This window comes from Papio anubis, chromosome 3 (assembly GCF_008728515.1).
Source record: "Papio anubis isolate 15944 chromosome 3, Panubis1.0, whole genome shotgun sequence".
Lineage (NCBI taxonomy): Eukaryota > Metazoa > Chordata > Mammalia > Primates > Cercopithecidae > Papio > Papio anubis.
In genome coordinates, this window is record NC_044978.1 from 144567086 (window position 1) to 144592955 (window position 25870).

General features: G+C 36.3%; 1 protein-coding gene across 2 annotated transcripts; it reads right to left on the reverse strand.

Annotated features, from left to right (window-relative positions):
- Positions 1 to 2278: 2278 nt before the first annotated feature.
- Positions 2279 to 24296, reverse strand: TMEM33 (transmembrane protein 33). 2 transcript variants are annotated; one of them, XM_021938409.2, is made up of 7 exons: positions 23899 to 24296; positions 20726 to 20820; positions 20043 to 20230; positions 15420 to 15487; positions 14300 to 14433; positions 9517 to 9600; positions 2279 to 4807 (listed from the first exon to the last, which is right to left on the reverse strand). In XM_021938409.2, exons 1-7 carry the CDS (start codon positions 23941 to 23943, stop codon positions 4678 to 4680), a joined length of 744 nt encoding a protein of 247 aa, XP_021794101.1. In that variant the 5' UTR covers positions 23944 to 24296; the 3' UTR covers positions 2279 to 4677. The 2 variants fall into 2 exon arrangements, with proteins under 2 accessions (XP_021794101.1, XP_021794102.1); XM_021938410.2 differs by lacking the exon at positions 2279 to 4807 and adding an exon at positions 4858 to 5107.
- Positions 24297 to 25870: the final 1574 nt, after the last annotated feature.

The window sequence follows — 25870 nt, forward strand, 5'->3', positions numbered from 1 at the left end:
ATTACTATCAAAAGTCTAAATTTTAAGAGGTTGAACTGGCTATATCTAGTCTACCTACAAAATTATAATGAAAACATTTTAAGTACTATTTTCCTACACATCTGAAAATGAAGGAGAAAGTACAATTTTATATTAGTGTGTTTCGGTGATTTAGGCACTTAGAATGAAAAGAAAAAACTGGATAGACCACGATCTTAATGATGTCACTCCAAATTGTGCCCTATTTTACTGTTTTCCTAGAAAGCACATATTGACAGGGTACTTCTTTTGAATAATTCAGTATTTTAAAAATGTAGGCTACGTGTGGTGCCTCAGGCCTGTAATCCCAGCACTTTGGAAGGCCGCGACGGGCGGATCCCGAGGTCAGGAGCTCAAGACCAGCCTGGTCAACGTGGTGAAATCCCGTCTCTACTGAAAATACAAAAATTAGCCAGGCATGGTGGCGGGTACCTGTAATCCCAGCTACTTGAGGGGCTGAAGCAGGAGAATTGCTTGAATCTGGGAGGTGGAGGTTGCAGTGGGCTGAGATGGCGCCATTGCACTCCAGCCTGGCCAATAAGAGTGAAACTCCATCTCAGAAACAAACAAGCAAGCAAAAAATGCTTAATATTTTTTCAATCTTGAATGATTACATATTTAAAAGAGTGATGGAATTCAGGGACTTAGTTTTATAGCTGACTCAGCACTTTTGGTGGCATTTAACCTTCAAACACACCATGTGAAAATGGGGGGCTACCTGAGGAAAGAGTGCCACCTACTGATTATAAACGTAACTGTCCGTGGCTCCTTCTTCCTTGAAGTTTTCATTTCAAAGTGTCAAAATTAGTCTAATTTGTGTGACAGCTTTGAGACTGTCAGATTCTAAGGAGGTTGAGGAAGGAAGAGGTGGTGGTCAGAATAACTATGTTAATCAAAATAAACTCCTAAGCATTAGCATTAGTTAAGGTTCTTCACCTCAATCTCTCAAAATTAATGTTATTTTGAACTAAAACTTTAAAAAAATCTCTCAGTTCTACTTGTCTTATTACACATATACTCATCTTCTTTTCCAGAAAAAATAATATTCATGTCCTAAACTTAGAAACCTAACCTGAAGTTTTGATCTGGATTTTTAGGAAGAAGGAAGTATTGATAATTTCATCATTCTTAGCTCTATAACAGAATCTATTAATTTTTCATAATTTTTAGCTTAATATTATAGCTGGCCTTGATGTTCTCTGTAAAGGACATTCTTAAATATTCAAGTCTAACTTTCCTTTTTTCTTTTTTTTTGAGACAGTCTCGCTTTGTCACCCAGGCTGGAGTGCAGTGGTGAAATCTCACTGCAAGCTCACTGCAAGCTCCGCCTCCCAGGTTCACGCCATTCTCCTGCCTCAGCCTCCAAGTAGCTGGGACTACAGGCGCGCACCACCACGCCCGGCTAATTTTTTGTATTTTTTGTAGAGACGGGGTTTCACTGTGTTAGCCAGGATAGTCTTGATCTCCTGACCTCGTGATCCACCCCCCTCGGCCTCCCAAAGTGCTGGGATTACAGGCGTGAGCCACCACGCCCGGCCAAAGTCTAACTTTCTTTAAAAATTCGCTTGCTTTCTTTCTTCCAGGAGGATCTACCTCTGAATTTTATTCCAAAAAAAAAAAAAAAAAAAAACTAAATACAAATCGCACTTAATAAATTTCTCTTTAGACTGATATTAGAGTTTAAATTAATAAGGTACCAACTATACAAAAGGACAGAGAATCCTTGCTAAAATAAAGTAGATTTTGTATAAGGCTTCCATCTATCCAAAAAGGTTTAATATTTAAGTGCTGGAAGAACAATGGTACTACACCACTTCCTGAAGAATTAGACACTCTGGATGTTAAATGAACTTCTTTTAAACCTGTAATTAACAATAAGTTGAACGATGCAGTAAAGAGTTAATTTCTCTTACTACATTCATTCTATATATTGCTATTTTATTTCCTTAATTTTAATTTGATAGGTATACATGTTAACACTGTAATTTCAAATTCCAAATCAGCTGGTTGTAGATATTTCTATTGCAGAATTTCTAACTATGAGTTCATGCAAACTAAACATCTAGTAATGCTTAAATTGTAAAACTTACTTTTTCATGAGTTTAAGAGTACCTTTTTTGTATATTAAACCTTCCTTTAAGAAACAAATCTGTTTCAACTTGTCAAACATGAGTATATCAGAAATATTGTAATTCTGCTATAATGACACAAAACCTCAATTTAAAGCACAGTGTTGTTTTATATTGCAGTAGTTTTAATGTTAAAATTCTTTTTGTTAAAACCAACATGGATTACTGACCAATTATCTTGACCAACAGTACTTTTCAAAATAAAAAGGAAAAACTCAAAAAAGAGACACACAGATCTTTAAAAGATAATCATGATTTAAAAAAAAATCATGGATCATGGTATAAACAGAGCATACAAAAGGAAAATAAGAAATGAAAAAAACCTGTTGAAATTCAAATAAGTTTTATACTTCAGTTAGTGGTATTGTTCTGGGGCTAATATCTTACTTTAGATAAATGTTCTACAGTTATGTAAAATGTTAACATGAGAGGAGCTGAGTAAAGGGTATGCAAAAGAACTCTTCTAGGCCAGGCGCGGTGGCTCACACCTGTAATCCCAGCACTTTGGGAGGCCAAGGCAGGCAGATCACGAGGTCAGGAGATCGAGACCATCCTGGCCAACATGGTGAAACCCCATCTCTACTACAAATACAAAAATTTTGTATTTTTACAATACAGCTGGGACTACAGGCATGGTAGCATGCACCTGTAGTCCCAGCTACTTGGGAGGCTGAGGCAGGAGAAGCACTTGAACCCACGAGGCAGAGGCTGCAGTGAGCCAGGATCACGCCACTACACTCCAGCCTTGGCGACAGAGAGAGACTCTGTCTCAAAAAACAAAAACAAAACAAAAAACCTCTCTTGTACATTTCCGACTCTTCTATAAATCTAAAAGATTTTTTTAAATTATAGGAAAAGCCTTCAGCTGCCAAAATTTCTTGACATAATTCAAGACTTCATTTTTAAAAACATAATTAGAAATCAATGTTATGTTTACTTAACATTATAGTCATTTTATTGCTCTAGAAAATTTAGTTTCTAAAACCATTAGATTATTTATACAGTGACAATAAGACTAGCCACATACACACAAAATCAACTGTATATTATGAGGCTGCTTCTCCAACTTTGTGGACAAATATTACAAAAATACAAAAATAGCTGATTATAGTTAAGCTATCAAGTATAATTTTTCATGTATTTATCCTAAGAATATCCCCTTTTTATAGATTAGGAAGATGAACAAAAATAAAACTAATGTTACTGATAAATTACTAATGAATGTATTTGAGAAATCCAAATTACATGCAGACAAAAACTGGTCACAAAAACCATTACACTACTCTGTACTAAAACTGTACAATGTTTTAAACATTTCCAATCATGCAACGATAACGAAGATCAGCATGTATTTTATAAAAGAGTTGATGGGCGTTCAATGAACAGGATTTAACACATTTTACAACCCAAATCAAAGTGGCATAATACATCCAATTCCCCTAAATTTATCTATGCATTAAGAGACTGAAATGCACACTATTCCCCCACAACTCCTCCCCCTACTCCATTCCAATCAATTACCTTACTTATAAAACCTTCCATTTAACCTTTTAAGTCAGATTTGATGGGTAAACATGTAATCTACAGTATACTCTCCATTATTATTTCAGAAGAGACACACATATAGTCAGAGGCTAAATCTTCGTTACATTCCTTTCAAAAGGCATCTAAACTGTTTCAATGGTCAATGAAAATTTAAGTCTAAGAAACCAAGAAAACTGGCAGTCAAGATTCTGAACTAGGTAGTTCTACAAACTATAATACGAATAATCTATATGTCCGCATTAGTAAAAGAAGGATTTCCTATTTGAGAACTGCTTCTCAATGGCTCTCTGAAGGGAAAGCTGTGTCACTACTGCTTTCTGCTTTCAATGGCAAGGTGACCCCAAATATTTATCCAGTTGGCTAAGAGGCTTACAGTTGAGCCTTTTAAAAAATACTCAGGGCCACAGAAGTACTTATGGAAATAAAATTTTAGAAGGTCGTAGTTTAAGATACACAGAATTCTTATAATAGTACATTCAAAACACATCTGTCCTAACAAAGCAGCATAAAACCAATTAAAAAACAATTTGAAATTAAATACACTGAGAAGTATCATTAACCAAAATTACTGAATGGTAGAATACTGTCTCAAAATGTACTGAATTCACATATGTTCATCACCATAATGAACTCATGCCAGATATAAACTCAGGTTACCAATTCGGTTGAAACAAATTTTAGAGCTATTTTTACAAGAGAAATAAATGTACTTCATGATATAGGCACAACAGCATCTTTTTTAAAAAATTGGTACGTGTATCACTAGATACAGACTTTTTAGCCATTAGCAACACAGCGCAGTAAAATTTTCTCAAAACTTTTTAAGCTTGATTTAACATGCCAAGAAAATGATTATTTTTCCACTGAGATGCATTTATGTAAATTGGATTGAGGTCAGTGTAACACCTGGAATTTACAACCCCTAGCAGAAGTACCAGCTGCTAATAATGCTTATACTATATTTGTAGCTTAACTAGATGTTAAACTACGGAACTGTTGGTGCCAATCTGCTTATAAAGGCAATGCTCTGGAGACAAAGTCTTCTCACAAACAGTGGGCAAGCAGGTTTCATTATTATGTGTTCAACAACAATCCTCAGTTCATTAAATAAGGTCCTGCAAGATAAAATAGTTTTCTTTGAGAAACACAAGGAAAAAGCAATACACAGGCTTACCTCATTTTATTGCACTCCACAGATATTTCATTTTTTACAAATTGAAGGTTTGTTGCAACACCGCATACAGCAAGACTATCAGCGCCACCTTCCAACAGCATGTGCTCACTTCATGTCTCTGCGTCACACTTTGCCAATTCTCCCACTATTTCAAATGTTTTCATTATTACTGTATCTATCATGGTGATCTGTGATCATGCTCTTTGGTGTTACTATTATAACTGTTTTGGGGCACCACAAACTGCACAAATATAATACAAAGCACTTAATCAAGGCCATTCCTGGTTGGTCTCTTTCCCTCTCCTCAGACCCACCTATTCCCTGAGACACAATATTGAAATTAAGCCAATTAATAACCCTACAATGGTCTGTAAGTGCTCAGGTGAAAAGAGGGCTCCCATGTCTGTCACTCTGGATGAAAACTAGAAATGATTAAGCTTAGTGAAAAAAGCATGGCTAAAGCCAAGACAGGCCAAAAGCTAGACGTCTTGTGCCAAATAGCCACGCTGTGAATGCAAAGGAAAAGTTCCTGAAGGAAATCAAAAGTGCTATTTCTGTGAACGGATGAATGATAAGAAAGCAAAACAGCCTTATTGCTGATAGTAATGCTATTGCACACTTAACAGACTACAGTAGAGTGCAAATATAACTTTTGTATGCACTGGAAAACCAAAAAATTCATCTGACAGCTTTATTGTGATATTCACTTTATTGTGGTGTTCTGGAACCACTCCCACGATATTTCTGAAGTATGCCTCTAATGCTAAACAAATGCTGATGAAGGAATATATCATAGCCATTAGAATTTGAAGTAAAAGAATAACTAGAATTCATTGTAGAGAAAACACAAAATACACACAATGAAATTCTCAAACTCAACATCTACATCTTTTATGGGTGGAAACACTCATTTAACAAAGGTATTTAATAAATGGCTAGCTCTAAAACCTCAGATTATATTTTTAAAATTATATATTTTGTCTTTAGAGTCACATTTTCACATTTAACTTACGCAATTTCAACTAGTTTTTTAAAAGAGAACAAGAAAAAAATATATAACATGGGCACTGTTATATACTTATTCACCTACTATTTCCCTAAATGTACATATTTCCCCTCAGAGATTTCCTCTTCTGTAAAATAATTCTGAGTTGTGGTGAAGTTTAAATATGACACAGATGTTCAGTAAATGTAACTTCCCAGTTGGATCATTACACTGAACTATGACTCTTTTATGCCTTCAGACTAAAGCCCAAGTCCTCAACGTAACACCCAATACCCTCCACAATCTAGTCTCCATCTAATTTTCTGTCCTATCTCCTGCCACTCCCTGCCCTCGCTCCTATCATGGACTTATGTTACATGTTTGTGCCCAAAACCATGTGGGCTTTGCCTATGCCTTAACTGTGCTCACTGCCTACAAAGTATTATTACATACTGTACACATCACATACATTATACAGGCTAGTATACACAAAATCATGTATACTGTACTGACATTTATAAGTGATATGAAGGATCATCAAAGGTAATTTTAATCATTCACAATTTTCACCTTATGTGTTGACTCATCCTGTATAAAGATGCCAACTCCTATTCTACCTTTCTGTGTCCTCTTTTACTTTTATGGTTAGAAAAAAAGCAACAAATTACTTTTCTAAACAAGTATTCAATATGCTTGCACAGAAAGACAGAAATAATAATATTTGGAGTAATGCATAATTTTCCAAAACCTGATCTTCCTGTATCTCCTGTCTTCGTGAGAGCACCATTACAACTCTCTTAGGCTTCCAGGCCACAAACCCGCGGGTCTTTAACTTACTCTTTTCTCTCAACCCCTAATATCCTACCTCCTAATACCTTTCATATTTGTCCCCTTTTCCTTTTACCACTGGATTAGTTCAGGCTCTAGACTACTCTAACAGTCTCCAAATTGGTATTTTTCTTCTCTTGGTGAGCTTGCAATCCATTTTCTGGAATATTTCTAAATCAGATTTCATCATGGGGGTTCCCAATCTCTCCATGTTACATCTTCAAAGGCTCTCCTTATCTCAAAATAAAATCCAAACCCTTTCATGATGTAGTGCTTTCTACCATCTACCTTTCTGGACAGAAATATTTATCAATCCTCTATATACTTCCTGAGCTCAAGTATGCTAAGCACTTTTCAGGCACCCATGTGTCAGAACTCAGATTCATTCTTTAAAGATTTGGCTTATGTCCCCACTTCCTCAGTGAATTCTCATTTGTCTCTGTCTGTTCTCTATACTTTCAGAGCACCTTCATCATCACACTGACTTACACAGCTGTCTAATTTACTCAGCAGTGAATACCTCTGAAAGAAGATATTTTAATTCCACATAAGTTCATCAACATACAATCCCTGTTTTAACCAATCAGTCAAATGAATAAAGCTAGAAGATATGAGGACTAATGAAGTCAATCATTTTCACTAAAGTCACATAGCTAGTTCTTTTATTACTGGCTGCATCACTGGCACAGACCAAGTCAGAAAGTTCCTTAACAGCGCGGACAACAGAACTTTGAGCAATGATAAAATTGTTGCATATCTGTGCTGACAGACCAAGTTACAGAGTTCCTTAATAGCACTGACAAGAGAACTTTGAGCAATGATAAAATTTTTGCATATCTGTGCTGACTCACAGTTTCCACCAGCAACATATGGCTTTTGAGTACCCACGTGAACTGTGCTCAAGGGAACTGAGTTTTAAGTTTTATGAATTTTATTTAAATGGTTAAATGTGGTTGCTGTGCTGTATTGGACAGCACAGCTACAGACAATCTGTACTAGATATCCAAAAAGAATTGAAACCACCAACTTGAGAATAAATATCATAGTGAAAATGGTACAAACTGTGAATACAGATGGTCTCAAAACCTTTAATTTAAAAAAGTGTAGAATTGAAAATATAGTTTTATAGCCTGTTTATCAATATTTACAAGTTGAAATATTTTCCATTACCTTTCCAATAGTTTTGATTAAAATGGGTGCTTGTAAGAGAGCTTTGAAGATGTTTACTAGCACATATTTGTGTTATCTTGATTCACCGCTATTCTTTCCTTTTCAGTCCTCTGAAAACTAAATTCTAGATGTGCTAATATGATTTAAGGGTATATGGAGAAAATGGGAATGGCGAAGGAGGCACAAAGAAGCACAGAAAAACAAATGTGCTGATTAAAATAACAGATGTCAGGGCAAAAAACTATAACATAATGTCTGAAATGAATATAGGGACCAGAAAGAAAAAAGGCTAAACTCATGAAATCAAGTAAAAATGAATGTTAATTTGCTACCGCAGACTCATTAAGAACGAATGTCTAAAGTAAGTTCTATTTTAGAAAGTATTATAAAAAAGACATTGTCTATTAGCACAAAAACACTCTGAACGGAAAATCAGATCATAGAATAACAAAAATAAACTAGTAAGAATGTAACAGTCGAAGTACTTTTAAAATATTACTTCACTTCACCCCCAGAAGGAGTTATTTCCTCTACCAGTGAAGAAATCCAAATTTAAATAACTTGCCCACTCACACAACTAGTTAATGATGGATCAGCATTCAAATTCAAGTTCTTTTTACTGTACTCATGAAAATATAATGTACAGATTGCTGTAATGCACTTATTGGATTTCTGGCTGAATTCTACTCCATTATTTTAAACTTGAAAATAGACTATGTTAATATTAGTATCTGAGTATCATTTTTAAAGCTATTAAAAACATTTATTCATTTTAGTTTTACTCCAATGCTTGAGATCAGAATGTATAATTTAGTGTATATTAATTTAAGCCTCCATTCCTGAAAACTACAGTAATTCCCTAAAATTTCTCTGCTTCCCCATTTTTCTGCTTCAAACTCTTCTGGCACAAGGCTATCAGAAGAATATCTGACCATGTCAAAACCATCATTCCCATTCACCTAAAAGATAAATTCCAAACATCTTACCCTAAAACTCAAGAAGTTTTATAATATGGCTCCAATATACCCTTCTAATCTTAGCTCCAGCAATTCACCATTCGGAATCTCCATTAGAGTCAAAACAGCTCTAAATAAAGTTCCTCAAATATGGCCTGTGCTTCTCGTCTCTCTTGCTCCTACTATTTCCCCACCTAAAATGGTTTTCCCTATTTTCACTATTCAAAAGTTTTATTCCTCCCACAATCTTAATTCTGTGAAACCTTCCTGGGCTCATCTATCTTCTGGCCCAATGATATCTCCCTTCTGTGGACTGCAGTACTGATATAATAAAGCAAACATATGGCATTCATTACCTATTGGATAGTGAATACTGTATCCTAATCATTGTTTATGTAATTGACATGTGTTTTCTTCCTTCATCTAGGAAAGTTGAGAATGAAACCTATGTCTTACACATTTTAAAATTTGCTAAGTTTTAGCAGTGCTATAGAGGTGGCGTAGATAACTGCAGTCTCTGTTTCCAAAAAGAAATACAACCACTTCCTCACCAACCCCAGTACATTCTAAGGCCTACAACTTAAAATTACCGAAACACTGCTTGCTTCTAAATTCTAACACCTTAGCTAAGTAACTCTTAAGAATTACAAATACTATATATTCATAATACTCTCAACAAATAAAACATGCATAAAATAATCATCAGCTTACCGACAATATGGATTTCTTCGAGACGAATATCGAAGAGTAAGAAATCTATAGTATATAAAAGGTTGGAGCAAACTTCCTTGACCACTGAAATAAAAAAATACAAGGGTGATAAATATACATTATTAATTCATGTGTATGCTCTCAAAACTTAAAGGCAATTCAACTGGAGAATATGTGTATCTTCATTCATCAAATGGTCATAGTGAAATCTATCATGTCTAAATCCAAGTTATCTTTGGATATAAAAGAACGTATATGATTGGTAAAGAGTAAAATGTTAAATTTTTACAGATGTATTCTTGTATGTACCACTTTTGAAATTTTTTAAAATAACAAATAAATCAGAAAATGTTACATAAATACTTCCATAATTACTAATTGATGAAATCAAGTTGTAAATCTTCATAAAATATGAAAATAAAAAGTGACTTATTTTATATATATTAAAAAAAACAAACACTCCCCCGCCAACCACAAAAATTACACTGGCTCATTAGTAAATCTACGTAGCCTATACTAATTATTGTTCTTGGTTAAAAAACACAATTACAATACCCCAAGAATTATATATATGTTTATGAAATACCAAGTCTGGAATTCTTCCCTAAGAAAAACTATCTGAATTAAGACATTCACTGAAATAACTACAAACAAAATGTGGCAACAACCTAATGTGAAGCAGAATTAAACAACTTACATTACGGTGAAGCAGAATTAAACAACTTACATTACGGTTATTTAATAGATTTAACATGCAACTACCTAGAATCTTGGTTATGAAAATTACATAGCAACTTTGAAAAAAGCAGAATATAAAACTATACATATTATTACAACTATATTTTTTAAATTGGAAGAAATATATCAAGATGCGAAATGTGTTTTATTAGGTTAATTTTTTAGCCTTTTCTTCTAAATTGTATTACTTTCGTAACAAAAATAATTTACACGATTACAAACTTACCGCTAAACAAATGCAACATCCATTTTCCCCAATAATTTGACAAATTTTTATCTTTTTAAAGTGTAAATGTAAGAGACACAACACAGAAAATAGAAATAGAAAACATTCACTTAAAAAACAAGTTTCCCATCATACAAATTAGCCCTTTCCTCAAACTTATACCACAGTCTCAAATATGTCCTTTCAGAAATGTATATATACAAGTGTATATAATGACTAACACTAAGATAGTGCTCATTTTATAATTCACTAAATCTGTTTAACAACTCTAGGACAGAGATGGTTTATCATTCCCAAAAAACTGAGACAGAAACATATCTATGTCCTTACACACACATGCCCCACAAATATAAATGGAGAATACCCTACACAACTACGTTTAACTTATTATATCTTGGTGATTATCCCATATCACAATACATAAATTACCTAAATCTTTTTTACAGCTTCAAATATACCATCTAATGCTTGGACTATTATGTAACAAACTCCCTACTAATGAATATTTGGGTGGCTCCAGTCAATTAGAAATAAAGCTACAAAGATATATATATATATCTCTCTTTTTTTTTTTTTTTTTGAGATGGTGTCTCCCTGTCTCCCAGGCTGGAGTGGAGTGGCAGCATCTCCACTCACTGCAAGCTCCGCCTCCCGGGTTCATGTCATTCTCCTGCCTCAGCCTCCTGAGTAGCTGGGACTACAGGCACCCGCCAGCACACCCAGCTAATTTTTTGTATTTTAGTAGAGACGGGGTTTCACCGTGTTAGCCAGGACGGTCTCGATCTCCTGACCTCGTGATCCACCCACCTCAGCCTCCCAAAGTGCTGGGATTACAGGTGTGAGCCACCGTGCCCGGCCTACAATGATCTTTTTATCTGTCTTTGCACACGTGCACAATGCATATGTAAGATAACTCATAGACTATGCATCAATTTTTAAATACAGAGCTTGAAGCATTACTGGTGCAAATACAACTTGATAAAGCCTCCTAATATTAGACTGTGTGTCTACCACAAAGGGTAGCATATTAGGAATAGCAGTAATGTAAGATTGTTCTTAATTTTATTATTTAGGTTATATTCAAGCTACCTACTTAAGGCATTAACAGCTTTTCCTAATAGGATGTAGAAGCTGATTTTAATTTTTCTAACAAACAAAATGATTTCTCTATTTAAACATTTCTGGTAAAGTCTCATCTTCTTTACAGTAATCTTAAAAATTAAGACGGTAAGTTTGTACAAATAAACGTTTAAATTAAACATTTAAGGAGCACAACTCAACGTACCAACGCAGTCAAAACCTGGTGCTCCTAACAAAAAATTCACTATCGTTCCAAAGTGAAGTCTTTGTCTAAGTTTGCATGGCATCTCAGAATTTCATTAAAATTATCTTAATCTGATTTAACAGGAGCATAAGAAATTATTTTGCTTACTAAACAGAATCTGGAGGTTTCAGAATATAGATATCAATTATACCCATATAAAAAAACTAGTCTCAGTATCTACCCTTTTTTTTTTTTTTTTGAGAGAGTCTCGGTCTGTCGCCAGGCTGGAGTGCAGTAGCATGGTCTCGGCTCACTGCAACCTCCACCTCCAGGGTTCAAGCAATTCTCGTGCCTCAGCCTCCCGAGTAGCTGGGACTACAGGCGTGCACCACCATGCCCAGCTAATTTTTGTATTTTTAGTAGAGACGGGGGTTTCACCATATTGGCCAGGATGGTCTCGATCTCCTGACCTCGTGATCTGCCCGCCTTGGCCTCCCAAAGTGCTGGGTTTACAGGCGTGAGCCTCCGTGCTCGGCCTGGTATCTACCATTTTAACTTCCATCTAGTTACATGAAACAAATCACAGAACCTGGTCTGACCCAAAAGCAGGATTAAGTGACATAAAAACCCCAGAAAAATGAATAAAAAAAGGGCAAAAAGTGCCTTTTCCTAATTAATAATTAAAGTTTCTAAGTGTAGATCAGGATCACAAAAGAAAGAGGTGAAAAGAAAAACCTATAAATGATAGGAAAAATATTAGAATGTTGATCTTGTCCCTTTTTCTGTTGTTCCAGATTACATTACCCTTTTCTTTTATATGCTTTCAGCTTCTAGGAGAAGAGAAGGCTTTTATTAAATTTTAGGGTCAAGGTTTTAGAGTTAATTTACAAATACAACTGCATCAAATCTAGCTGGGACCACACAACTTAAGCAACACCTGCCAGTCCTGGAGTTCTCAGAAGAAAGCACCACTTAAAAGAATGAAACAGATATACGTTTATAAGGAAATCTATAAAACTCTGTTCTTAGTTTGAAGAGACTGCTATGGAAAGAAGTAATTGTCAAGTACATGAAAACTTTACTAGTTAATCAAGCAAGGTACATTTAAAATTATAAAATATAACTATAAAATCAATAATGATAGTTTGTTACAAACTAACAAGATTATGAAAAACAGGTAACACAGACATTTTAAAGAATAATTTAGCATGGTCCATTAAACACAAAAGGCACCTAGCTTGTACTTAGCAAAATCTTTTCTGGTATCTATGTTAAAGAAAACACTGGCATTAAGTATAAGCAGGTAAAAAATATTTACTGGTCAATATTTGAAAAACTAAAAATTTGGAAACAAATTTCCATGATCAGGAGATAAGCTGGAATCCTATATGGCTTAAAAAAAAAAAAACAAAAAACAAAAAAACAGAACCGGATATGCCAAATCAAATAGGTTATGAAAACATACAAGGGGGAAAAAGGTACAGAATAACACCTTTTTTTTTTTTTTGGTGAGACAGAGTCTCACTCTGTTGCCCAGGCTGCAGTGCAGTGGCGTGTTATTGGCTCACTGCAACCTCCACCTCCTGGATTCAAACAATCCTCCTGCCTCAGCCTCCCGAGTAGCTGGGATTACAGGCATGTACCACCATGCCCAGCTAATTTTTGTATTTTTAATACAGACAGGGTTTCACTATGTTGGTCAGGCTGGTCTTGAACTCCTGATCTCAAGTGATCCGCCCACTTTGGCCTCCCAAAGTGCTGGGATTACAGGTGTGAGCCACCATGCCTAGCCAGAATAACATCTTTGATGTAAAATAAGAACTAAACAAATTAACAAACAAAACTCCACATCCACAGTATATATGTTCTACAAATTTCTGTAAGTATTTTTAAAGGACTACATACGTAAGACACATATTAAACTCCTTACACCTCTGGGAAGAGGACAAAATTGCAACTAGGATTCATATAGTCAAATGTTATTTTAGCTTTTATCTGTAATGTCTCATTACTTGTAAAACTAAAAATTGATAAAACAATCATCTGGGTAGCAAGGTGTATTGTTTTAAAATGTAATGCAAGAATTTCAATGCAGAGGTCAATACTATCTTAATGTTCACACTTTTAAAAGGATGGCTTTCTTTATTCACGTATTACTTCTATAATTAAGATACAAACAAAATAAGGTGATAGTAGTCACTATTAATATAAGAACATAATTTTAAAAGTTTTTCTCTAGTGTAAGAAACATCATCTCAATAGTGACAGAATGGACTAGATTAGACTTCATAAGATTCTTTCAAAGGTGGTAACTATGAAAGTAATTTTTAAAATGTTAAATGATAAATCACAAGAAATAAGACAAATTCCTAGGTCTACTATATTTCAAGTTCTCTACTATAAACGACAAAGGTTAGATTAGGCGACTGCTAAGATTCATCTAGCTCTACATGTCAATACCTACCTTCAACAGATTTAAACAGAATAAAACTTGAGTTTCTACCTTTATTATGTGTATTCATCAACCTCCCAAAACAAATACAGTTTTTCCTTACCTAAAAAGCATAAAAACTGTGGCAGGCATCAGGAATATTTCATTGCAAGCAATGAATTTCAGAATATTTTGTTGATTAGCACTTAATTTGTCCAAGAGAGATCTCAACAGAGGTAAACTATTTGAGCCCCTTGCCTAAAACAAAAGAAAACCAACATTAGAAATAAGTGAAGCATTTCTGATAACAATACTTTCTTTCTGTAAGTAAATAGCCTATCCAACAGGCAATACAATCAAATATACTACTTTGGAAATGATGGTACAAAGTTCACAAACCATTTAAGGACAAATATAGTATTTTTCCTGCTTTTGTATATATTTAGACTTAATATAAAAAACAACTTTAGTAAAAGTATTTTTCATTCTTAGCTGCTTTTTCTCAAGAATGATTATTTAACAAAAAATAGTGGTTATTTCTCTCTAACCATGACAAAATCTGACTATCCAGTAATACAGTTAAAATATCTGTGACTCCTTCCTTAGCTAATGTTGGAATTATACAGCAATGTAATTACTGCTGTGACCAAAGAATTACAGGGATAAAGAAAAAGGCCAATACAAAGCATAAATCTGGATATTTTAATTCAAATTTCAGTATATATACTGTAAATGTGCTTGGTAAATTTGCCTGGATATTTTAATTCAAATTTCAGTATATTCTGTCAATGGCCTGATGCCAAGTTAGGTTTAATGCTCCAACCTAGCAATAAGAAAGAATTTCAGGAAAGCAGCAGTTCTGAAAATTAATGTAAAAGAGATTTATTCAGTACACTCAACTTATCTGGTATGCCAGAATTAAACACTGACAGAACAAGAGATCTGACAACTCAACAAACTTTAGGGACACAGGTTTCAAAAAAATAGATCTATTTCAAACTTGAAAAAGTCCCCTGGAGACCGGGGGGGTGATATTAAGTGCAATCCTTTATCTATAAAATGTTCTAGTTTGTGAAACTTCAATAAACACTTCTAAACTTAAAACTTTCAAATCACTAAATAATTCATAACAAGTTTGTAAGGAATGGAGGGACTTTTTGTGACAAATACCAAAATGTCTTAGAATGAGAATTCATGTCAATGATCTGTAATTCAGAAGTCAGACAAGCAGCAGTTTTACTTACATCAAGGACCTTTTTCGTATATGTGGCAGCATGAAGCAAAGAGAATAACAAGACTGGGAAGATACTCACTAAAGAAAACAATTAAGGAAAACATTTAAAAGTCATCAAGTATTCTGCAAAACAGACTATGTATTATGTCCAAATATACAGATCTGAAACATCTGCTAAAATGAGTTCAGTGGAATGGTTTGTTTTACTGATACACTTTAAGCCAAATCAAATTTTGCTAACTATAAAGAAGAAAGTAAACTATTTCATTTTCTAAAATTCAGGTTTTTTTGTTTGTTTGTTTGTTCTTTGTTTGTTTTTTGAGATGAAGTCTCACTCTTCTCCCCCAGGCTGGAGTGCAGTGGCACAATCTTGGCTCACCGCAACCTCCGCCTCCTGGGTTCAAGCGATTCTCCTGTCTCAGCATCCCGAGTAGCTGGGATTACAGGCACCTGCCACCACGCCCAGCTAATTTTTATATTTTTAGTAGAGACAGGGTTTCACCATGTAGGCCAGGCTGGTCTCGAACTCCTTACCTCAGGTGATCTGCCCACCTCGGCCTCCCAAAGTGCTGGAATTACAGGTGTGAGCCACGGCGCCCGGCCAATTCACAGTTCTTTTTATGACAAAAATTAATAGTGAAAAAGCTTTTTTATTCATTTCTACTGGGTAACAATTTAAACACTTGCTAAATTAAATTGAAATCTAAGTAACCCCAAAGGGTTGTAAGTATAGCTTTTAACCCTACAACGGCTTTCTTGGTCACTCTAACTTACCCTTCAAACATAGTAGTTTTATAGTGCTTTCACAATCTCAAATACTGAGGAAAGAGTCTAAGGTAATGGTTTAAAGAGTAATTCACAAATTTTTATTTCCGAAGACTAAAGATCTTTTATTACTTCTTTCCTACAAAGACTCTAAAATTTTGAGATACTATACCTAACAAGTTGTTACAGTTATGCTCTCAATTTGTAAAAATTAAAATGGCAGTATATATTTTGCTTTGTATACAGTCAATTGAAACTCTTAACAGCTTAATTACAGACATAAGGAAAGAATCCTTTTGAATCCAACTGTTTGGCTTTATGCCATGGATAAACATACTTTTCATTCAGCTTTTTGTAAAATGGAAATTGTTCAAAAGACCCCATTCTCCACCCCAATTTCTACCAGGTTGATTTAAAAAAAAAAATTGTCAAGTAGTTCCACAAAATGATATAGACTGTTAGTCAATCACAAATGGCAAAAATACTTGTCCTAAAAATATTAGCAGTTCCTAAGAAATGAACCATTGTATTTTTCTATACTAACTGAAGGCCTGATATGACAGGAAATGGTGATTGCTATAACATAATCTGAGTATCAAATTCATTATAACCATAACTCATTTAGGAATCCAAGGGACCCAGTTTCCAACTGACAAGCAAGACACCAACCTATATCCAAGTATTAGAAGAACCATAACTCTCTAACATAGTTTTCCAAATTAATATCCTGACCAACTTGTTCCCACCTCTAACAAGAATTAAGAAAAATGTCCATTTCCTAAGTAGGGATCATATATGTATATAAAAAGTTTTAAAATTTTTAATGAATCATAGACTACTTTGAAACTGATGGAAGCTACAACTATCTCCTAAAGTCACTATAAAACTCTGTTGATCCTTAAAGAATTCAATTCGAACTTTGACGCATATCCAGACTGAATTCAATAAAAGGGGCAGTGTCAGGTAGTGAAAATATAGCCCTGAATTGGGAGTCGAGATACCTGGGTTCCACTCCTGACTCTGTCACTAACCTAATTTTCCTAGGCCAAGTTTCATGCTCTGGCAAATGAGTATGCAGAGATCAAAGCTAGAAATTTCCAATGAGTCTTTTATCTCTAACATTCTATAGTTCACAAATCCTTGGTAAGAGATTCATAATCTTAGTCTTCAACATCACTTTTAAACTATTAATACAATGTATTTAGAAAAGATAAGAGGTGAAATGCCCTAAGTACCTGTTATTAATCGAGGAAGGACAAAACATCTCCTTTATAAGAACAAAAACCAGAACGCCAAGTCTGTAATATTACTTTGGGCCCACTTTTATTTATTACCATATCACCTTAATAATCAGATTAGCATTTCCTGCCAATTACTAGTTTATGTTATTCCCACTGTTTACTACATTCCCTTTTTAAGAATTTAAGGAATAGGAAATCCTTAATCTTCAACATTCCCAGGAAAGAGGGGCTACCAAATAACCAACTGTATAAAAAGGCAGAAAGGCTTTCTTCACTAGTCATGAGTCTCATTTGGCAAGACCTCAGGATTCACTCAACAAAACTTTCTGATCTGTGTAAGGCACTGTTCCCAAAGTTATTGATGTATTCAGTTTACCTGACATTAAAACACATTTTCTGTCATTTCTATTTCTCCCTCCGAAGAAATTTTAAGCTACTAAAAGGCATGACCAAAAATCTCTACATAACTTCCTGTTATAGCTCAGAAAGTCTAGAATTTTAACATTGGTGACTGCAAAGCACTTCAATCAACAGAGGCCAGTCAAGCCAATAATATGCCAAACAAATGTGATTATCATTTACAGTCATAGTATAATAATCATTTAATAAGTTTTATCTAAAAATGAACCAATACAAATTATGACGGAACATTACAGACCCATGCATTGAAACAGGAAAAATTTTATCCTTACATTTCAAACTACCCATATTATCTCAGTGAAGCATGTAATTTAAAGGGAATCTCTATATAATGAACATGTAAATGAAGTTACCAGCTTTACCCACATAGAGAAAGAAATATCTTTAATGTACACTTAAGTGTTACTCACCCACTAACTGTAGATCAGGTAGGGCTTTTAAGTTAGAAAGACCTTTTCAGCATTACTACTTACTAGCCAATATGTGGGAAGTGGATACTGATAATCAGCAAATCAGCATCTTTATTAAAAATATACCACAATGAGTAGTATATTTTTTAGAGTGCTACAAAGATTAAATGTCAAGTTCTTTTTTTTTTTTTTTTGAGATGGAGTCTCGCTCTGTCGCTCAGGCTGGAGTGCAAGTGGCATGATCTTGGCTCACTACAATCTCCACCTCCAGGGTTCAAGCGAGTCTCCTGCCTCAGCCTCCTGAGCAGCTGCAACTATAGGCACGTGCCACCATGCCCAGCTAATTTTTTGTATTTTTAGTAGAGATGGGGTTTCACCATATTAGTCAGGATGGTCTCAATCTCCTGACCTCGTGATTCGCCCGCCTCGGCCTCCCAAAGTGCCACCATGCATGAGCTACTGTGCCTGGCCTAAATTCAAGTCCTTATACTGGCAAAATAGGTGCTCAGGAAATTTCTGTTTCCTCTTATTTCTTTTGCTTAAGACTTATAAAAATCTATTTAAAAGTTTGATACTTCATGAGCATAAGTATCTAAATAGGTAATATTCAGTCTCAGAGGAATATTTTATTGTGCTTTACATAACATATAGAGGTATCATAATATTCAAAAGCTCTCAGAGTAGCACTTCTCAATGCACAAAATGATTTGCAGAGATAATCTACAGGAAAAAAAACCAAACCAGTTAAGTTTTAAAAACCCTGGTAACTCTTTTAGTTTCACAACACACGTTAGAATACCAAAGTCCCTATAGTAAAGAACCTATTTAAAAATGTTTAACCTGGCCGGGCGTGGTGGCTCACACCTGTAATTCCAACACTTTGGCAGGCCAAGGCAGGTGGATCATGAGGTCAGGAGTTCAAGAACAGCCTGGCAAATATGGTGAAACCCCGTCTTTACTAAAAATACAAAAAAATTAGCCGGGTCCGTGGTGGCAGGCGCCTGTATTTCCCAGCTACTCAGAAGGCTGAGGCAGAGAATTGCTTGAACCCAGGAGGCAGAGGGTGCAGTGAGCCAAGATCGCGCCATTGCACTCCAGCCTGGGGGACAGAGCAAGACCCTGTATCAAAAAAAAAAAAAAAGTTTAACCTAGCATTCACTATAGAACCTCTTCCCTATTTTTCCCCCTCCTTTATGGAATACCCAGTATCATCCCACAACACACCTTTGAAATGTGAAAACATACAAATTCCAAACGAGTTATTTCTCATTAGCTTCACAGATTATCCATGTGTGTCCTTATTTTCTACTCTATACACAGCAAATATTAATTTCTTTGATTTATCTCATTCCCTGCTTAAATAAGTTATTTCTTGGTTAAATTGCATTTGTGTCTAGTTCACTGGGGGTTAAGATAGAAAGAGCTGAGGACCTCTCTTTTTTAAAGCAAGACATGACACTTTGCCAAAAATGTGAATTAAATGAAAAAAATTTTAAATATTAAAGTAAGTTCTGCATAAGCTTATACTTCGAAGCAGAATTTGAAAATATCCATTCTAACAGAGAAGATTACAAGAGGCAAGAACAAAGATAGTTTAAAATTCCTAAATCAGCTCTTCAAAGTTTACATTTCACATTTTAAAAGTCAGAAATTCTTACGCTAAATATATCTTCATTCAAATGAAGTGCCAAGAACAAACCCAGACTTCATGGAATGCCTTCATTGCTGAAATAATCAGAAGAGATCTCCTATATACTTAGTTGGCAATTTCATTGTTAAAAAGGTAGAAAAGGATACTTGTAACTGGGTACGAGTTTACAAAGATGAGTGAATACAACAGGTAGTGACAGCTGTCCTCTAACAAAGCCTGGGCCAGGAATGCTCTGCTTAACTGGAAGTGTGGTAATCTTTGGTGCAGCCTCAGAGCACTGGTAAGAGCGTTTGCCAGCAAAGCACGTTGGTAAAAGCTTGCTGCTTCATGCAACCTGCAAATTACCAGAGGAGAGGTTATCATGAGACATAAACAACTGCAGTGTCTCTTCCTCCTTTGTGAATTGCATCATAATTGCACAACACCTAAATCACTTGTCAATAGAAAAAAATTACATGAACTTATTCTACCTTTTTAATAGCATCACTTCATATACATGTCCAACTGAATTTTTTATAATCAATTTATAAAACTGAATTTTATAAAGCAGGATCTTCCATCAAGTAGTAAGTAAAAATGAAAAAAACATGAACTTATCTCATTCCCACACATCAATTTTTCCTTGGATTTTCAATGTGTTAGTTTCACAAGATATAAAATATTCCTCTAACTGATAGTGTTATTAGGTTGTTAGTATCTTAAGGCTGGAACTTGTATTTTATTTGTCCCTGAACCCTTTACAGGTTAACAAGTCTTACACATAAAAGGCATTCCAGATAAACTGACTCAACAACTGAATATCAAAGGCAGCAATATGTATAATACATACCCAAGAAGCGGCAGAACAAACAAAGCAGAGCAGTAAACTGTGAACAAGCGAGAAAGCCACATTGCCGTGTCCAGTTTATTGGTCATCATGAATTGCTAAATTTAAAAAGAAAAATACTGTAAGCTATGCCTGCAAATTATGTTTTTAAGCATCAAGACTGTGTGGTTTTTATGTCTACTCAAAATATTTTAATCTTGCTCCATTTGTTTTTTAGATCATTAGGTGAAAACTCTAAGGCAATTAAATGTTTCATGTATACGCTTAATGACAAGTCCGAACACCTTATAGTTTTCATGTAGAAAGCACAAGAAGTACTTAAACAGAAATAAACAGAAAAACATCAGCTGACATTTGAAAAAATGTAAAGACTAATTAATTAGAAAAAATAATCTTAACAGAAATTCAACTACAATTGTCTGTATTCCTTTAATACTTGTAATATTGGCTTCTTCTATTTTAAAAGAACATTAAACAAAAACTAATTGCTCTCAAGAGATCCATATGCCTATTCTTAGCAAAAACTCTCAAATCTGAATAGGTAGGTCTCAGAGCTGAATAAAACATCACATAAAGCCAGTTTGGATTAAAGAAACCTTTTGAAGAAGAAATATAAAACCATGATAGTAGTAACAACTGAACTCATTCACCTTGTAATCTACCTACATGCACAAGAGCCTGGCATACTGTAGGTGTTCAAAATACGGCTGACAGGTATTAAATGGCCACCTGCCTCTCTGATTACACCACTCTCTTTATCACCTCCATGTTCCCCCACCAAGTCTTACCCTAGTTTCGATAGTGCTAGATTAAACTTCCGTATACCATTTTCTTCTCCAGTTTTTTCGCATTCTGTCTTTTCCTTTGCTGCTTTCCCCCCAATATCTATGTCTATTACCACTAAAGCAGAATCTTAAAATTTGTTTTCTCATTAAAATGTATCTTATATTCAAATTCTAAAGTGGCTTTTACATGTCTTGTCTAGGATCTTCGTAAGTAATTTTAACATCGAGATCCATATACACAGATACATAGATATATAAACAAAAGTTTCACAAACAATATTTACCCTACTGTACATAATGGATTTTGACATTTTCTATTTAATTTTTAAAAAATAGCTGGTATTTTCACTAAACTGACTTCTCAACTCACTAACGGGTCTACCTGAAGTCTAAAAACACTGCTCTACGTAATTTAATTTCATTATCTTTTGAAAAAAACTATGAAAAATTTGAGGGGAAAAAGCAAGTACATTGTAAAATTCCAGGCTGTTCTATTGTATGCCTTTTTAACCCACATGTAGGTAATTTCAGAAATATGAAATACAACTTGGATGTATTATTAAATCCAGACTTACCATACTGTGACTCCAGTAAATTGAAATGATTAGCAGTAATCAAGTGAAGGATGAATCCAGCTTACTGTGCTCAGTTTCTCAACAAATATTACAACTGTGCACCACAGTTTGAAAGTTAGTTTTAGAACATTCTCCTTAAAATCTATTTGTTCAGGGTGTTTATTCTGCAATAAATCATTGAGCTATGCGTTTCGTTTTGTACACGCTTATGTATATTTTATTAGACAATTTTAAAAGTTTAAGAAAGTGTATTGGTATACATTTTTTAAGAGTAAACTGTCCAACCATCATACTAATAAATAGCTCAGGCAAAAAAAAAAAAAAACCAAAATCACTAGATCTTTGCGTGAAAAATTGTTGAGGAGCACTATTCACACAGTCTCACAGTATCATGCCAAAGAACACTTTAGTTAGAAAGGAAAAAAGGAATCTTTACAATGGAGAAACTGGTGGACACCACCTTAATCAAATAGTCAAATTCTGCAATGATCGGATAAACCAATGTAAAATGCTTCCTGATATATAATATAGATACACATATATGCTGCAAAATATGTCTGGACTCACAACTATCAGTATCTTAAAAGATAAAAAAGGGGAGGAGAGGGCAGAACTGTTCCTAGATTAAAAGGGAGTAAACAAGATACAGACAGTAAATTTAATGCATGCTTTTTGAGACAGGGTCTCCCTGTCAACCCAGGCTGGAGCGCAGCAGCACACCCCGCCTCAGCCTCCCGAGTAGCTAGGACTATACCGGGACTATAGGAGCGCACCTCCAAGACCGGCTAATTTATGTTTGTTTTGAGAGGAGGTTTTGCTCTATAGCCCAACCTGGAGTGCAGTGGTGCGATCTTAGCTCACTGCAGCTTCAACTTCTCGGGCCCAAGCGATCCGCCCGCCTCGGCCTCCCAAAGTGCTGGAATTAACAGGCGTGAGCGACCACGCCCCGCCTAATTTTTTTGATTTCTAGTAGAGATGAGGTCTCGCTGTGTTTCCAAGGCTGGTCTCGAACTCCTGAACTCAAGCGATCCTCCTGCCTTGGACTCCCAAAGTTCTGGGCTTACAGGAGTGAGCCACTGTGCCCGGCCATCGATGCATGTTTTTTGGCTGAATCCCGGATGAAGAGAAAGCAGCTTTAAAGGACAATTATGGAAATTTGCACATGGACTTTATATTAGGTAATATTTCTCAAATGTGGTAACTGCATTGTGGTCACACAGAAGAATACTTAACTATTTATGGATTAAAAAGTAGAGGACAATAATGCTCCGGGCACAAATAACTTGTTAGTTCCAGATCAGCATCTTAAAAAATTTACAAAAGCATAATGATATTTCTCTTCATAAAGAACAAAGTGAAGAAGAAAAAGACCACCGCTCTCCTCCTTTTGCATAATTTCTATATACAATGGTATATACTAGGCAGAAACGTTCTTTGCCAGCACCCGTGTGCTCCACGTGGTGTGTGTCATGGATCATGCGTGTCATGGCACAACCTCATGTGGCATCTTTAACCCTGGGGCCTACGATAAACAAGAGACGGAGATGTGAGAAGAGGAAAGAAGGCCCAATTTCCATGGCATACAGGTGAGGGCCACGAGCTGCAGTCAGTCTATTGTCGCTTCGGAAACAAACTTGTAGTTCCCTCCATATCTTAGCTCAGGACCTCCCCTCTCCCCGTTCCAACTTCCCCACCCCAACTCATTAATCCCAGTCCTGAAAGCACTGAGCTTCTGGAACGCCTCGGGACTCGCAACACTTCCTGCTTCTTCCTAACTCTTGCAAATCAAGCCAGGCTACCCTGCCCTCGCACTTACCACAGCGCCCGCCCCTTGGGGGCCGTTCGGGGTCGTATCTGCCATGGGCTCACACTAGCGTCTGCAACGCTGCAACGGCGGAGAGAAGAAAGAGGGGAGAAAACGTCAGCGCTGGGGCCAGGACTCGGGTACCGGTTTCCCTGCCTCGCGCCACACACAGGCCGGATGCACCCGGCCGGAACTCTGAGCCTCCACCAGGAAAGGGTCTCGCTGGCCCGGTGCAGCCTACTGGATCCAGGGCACCCGCAGCAACCGCGAGGTACCCGTCCCGAGATCAAAGCCGTGTTTCCAGAAAGACGGGAGCGAAGGCGGAGCTTAAGGGTGAAGCCCTAGAGAGCCAACCTATGCCGCCGGCTCCAGGTTATGGCCCAACCCGGAAGTGCTCCTTTCATTTCCGTAGGGAAAAGGCGGTGACGAAGGGGGGAAAACGGGAGTGGTTCCCAGAGGCATGACGGGAAGTGTAGTTTTTTTCTCCTAATTTGCGCTCCAGCTGTCCTACCCGCCGATTGGCCAAGTGAGCTAAGAAATCAGGAAGGGGGAGCAACTTTTGCGTCAAATACAGCTCACAAATAATCCTCCCTGCCCATGCTCAAACCATGAAATTTCTGCACTTCCTGATATAGAGGCCTCAGAAACATCTTTGATCCCTTTCTCCAGGGACTCACTAAGCCCTGTGGTTCTATATCTATTAATTCTTTAAACAAGTATTTATGAGGCCTGCTATGTGACAGGCTCCAAACTTGGCAAGGCGGATAAAAAGAGGAATATGACACAGATTGCAAAAGACAGACAAATAAACGGAAATCAGAGCATAGTGATTGTGTAATATGTACAGAGGCTGGTTTAATCACAGGGAGCACAGAGGACGGTACCTAAATCAGAAGGGGTCTGGGGAGGTTTCCTGGAAAAGATAATTCCGGCCCTTGGTCTTGAAGGACAAAAAGTTGGCTGAAAGTGTTACCGGTGGAGGGTGTCCAAGTTCTTGGCGTTTTGAACATAGAAACGGACAAAACGCACGAAGCAAGGAAAGAATGAAGCAACAAAAACAGAGATTTGTTGAAAATGAAAGTACACTCCAGAGTGTGGGAGCGCTGGACAGCAGTTCAAGGGCCCTGGGTACAGAATCTTTTCGGGTCCAAATACCCCCTAGAGGTTTCCCATTGGCCACTTGGAGTTCACTTCATGTAAATGAAGTGGTGGCCCCCAATCAGAGGCTGAAGTGAAGTTACAAAGTTGCAAACGTCTGATTGGTTACAAAAAGCAACTAATCAGAGGTACTTTGAATTTCCCATCTGCTGCGTAGAACAGGTCCGGGCTTGCAAAGGGAGTAGTGTCTGGTCCTTCTGTTACTTAGGCATGGAAAGTAAGGATTTTCCTTTCAATTTAGTTCTAGGAACTCAGCAAGAAACGGCATTAGGTTCCCTACCTCTATACGATATTCTGCTGCCTCAAAAGGGGAAGAGGACTCCAGACAGGGTAACAGAAACTGCAAGAAGTAACAGGATAGCCAGAGGACTAGTTTAGTGTGACCAGAATGATGGTGCAAGTCAGGGGATTGTGAAAGATTTGGGCTAGAAAGGCAGGCAGGCGTGTACTGAGGAAAGGATCTGAACTTGACCCTGAAATCCAGAGAACTATGGTACGATTTTAATCAGAAGTGTGACATCATGAGATTTAGAAAGATCTCTCTGGCAACAGGGTGGAGGATGACCAGAGGGGCAAACTAAAGGTCAGGAAATTAGTTGTGAAGTCATTTTTTTATATATAAACTAAAAATAAAATCCTAAGTCAGGGGTCTGTCGACTGACTGGATAGATCCGTCTCTTGGCCAAGGGGACCCCAGCCATGATGGGACAGGAGATCAGACATGCCTCATTATACCCCCTCCCTTTTGTAGTTTAGACACAACTGACTAGCAACTACTTAGGCATGGAAAGTTACGGTTTTCCTTTCAATTTAGTTCTAGGAAGTC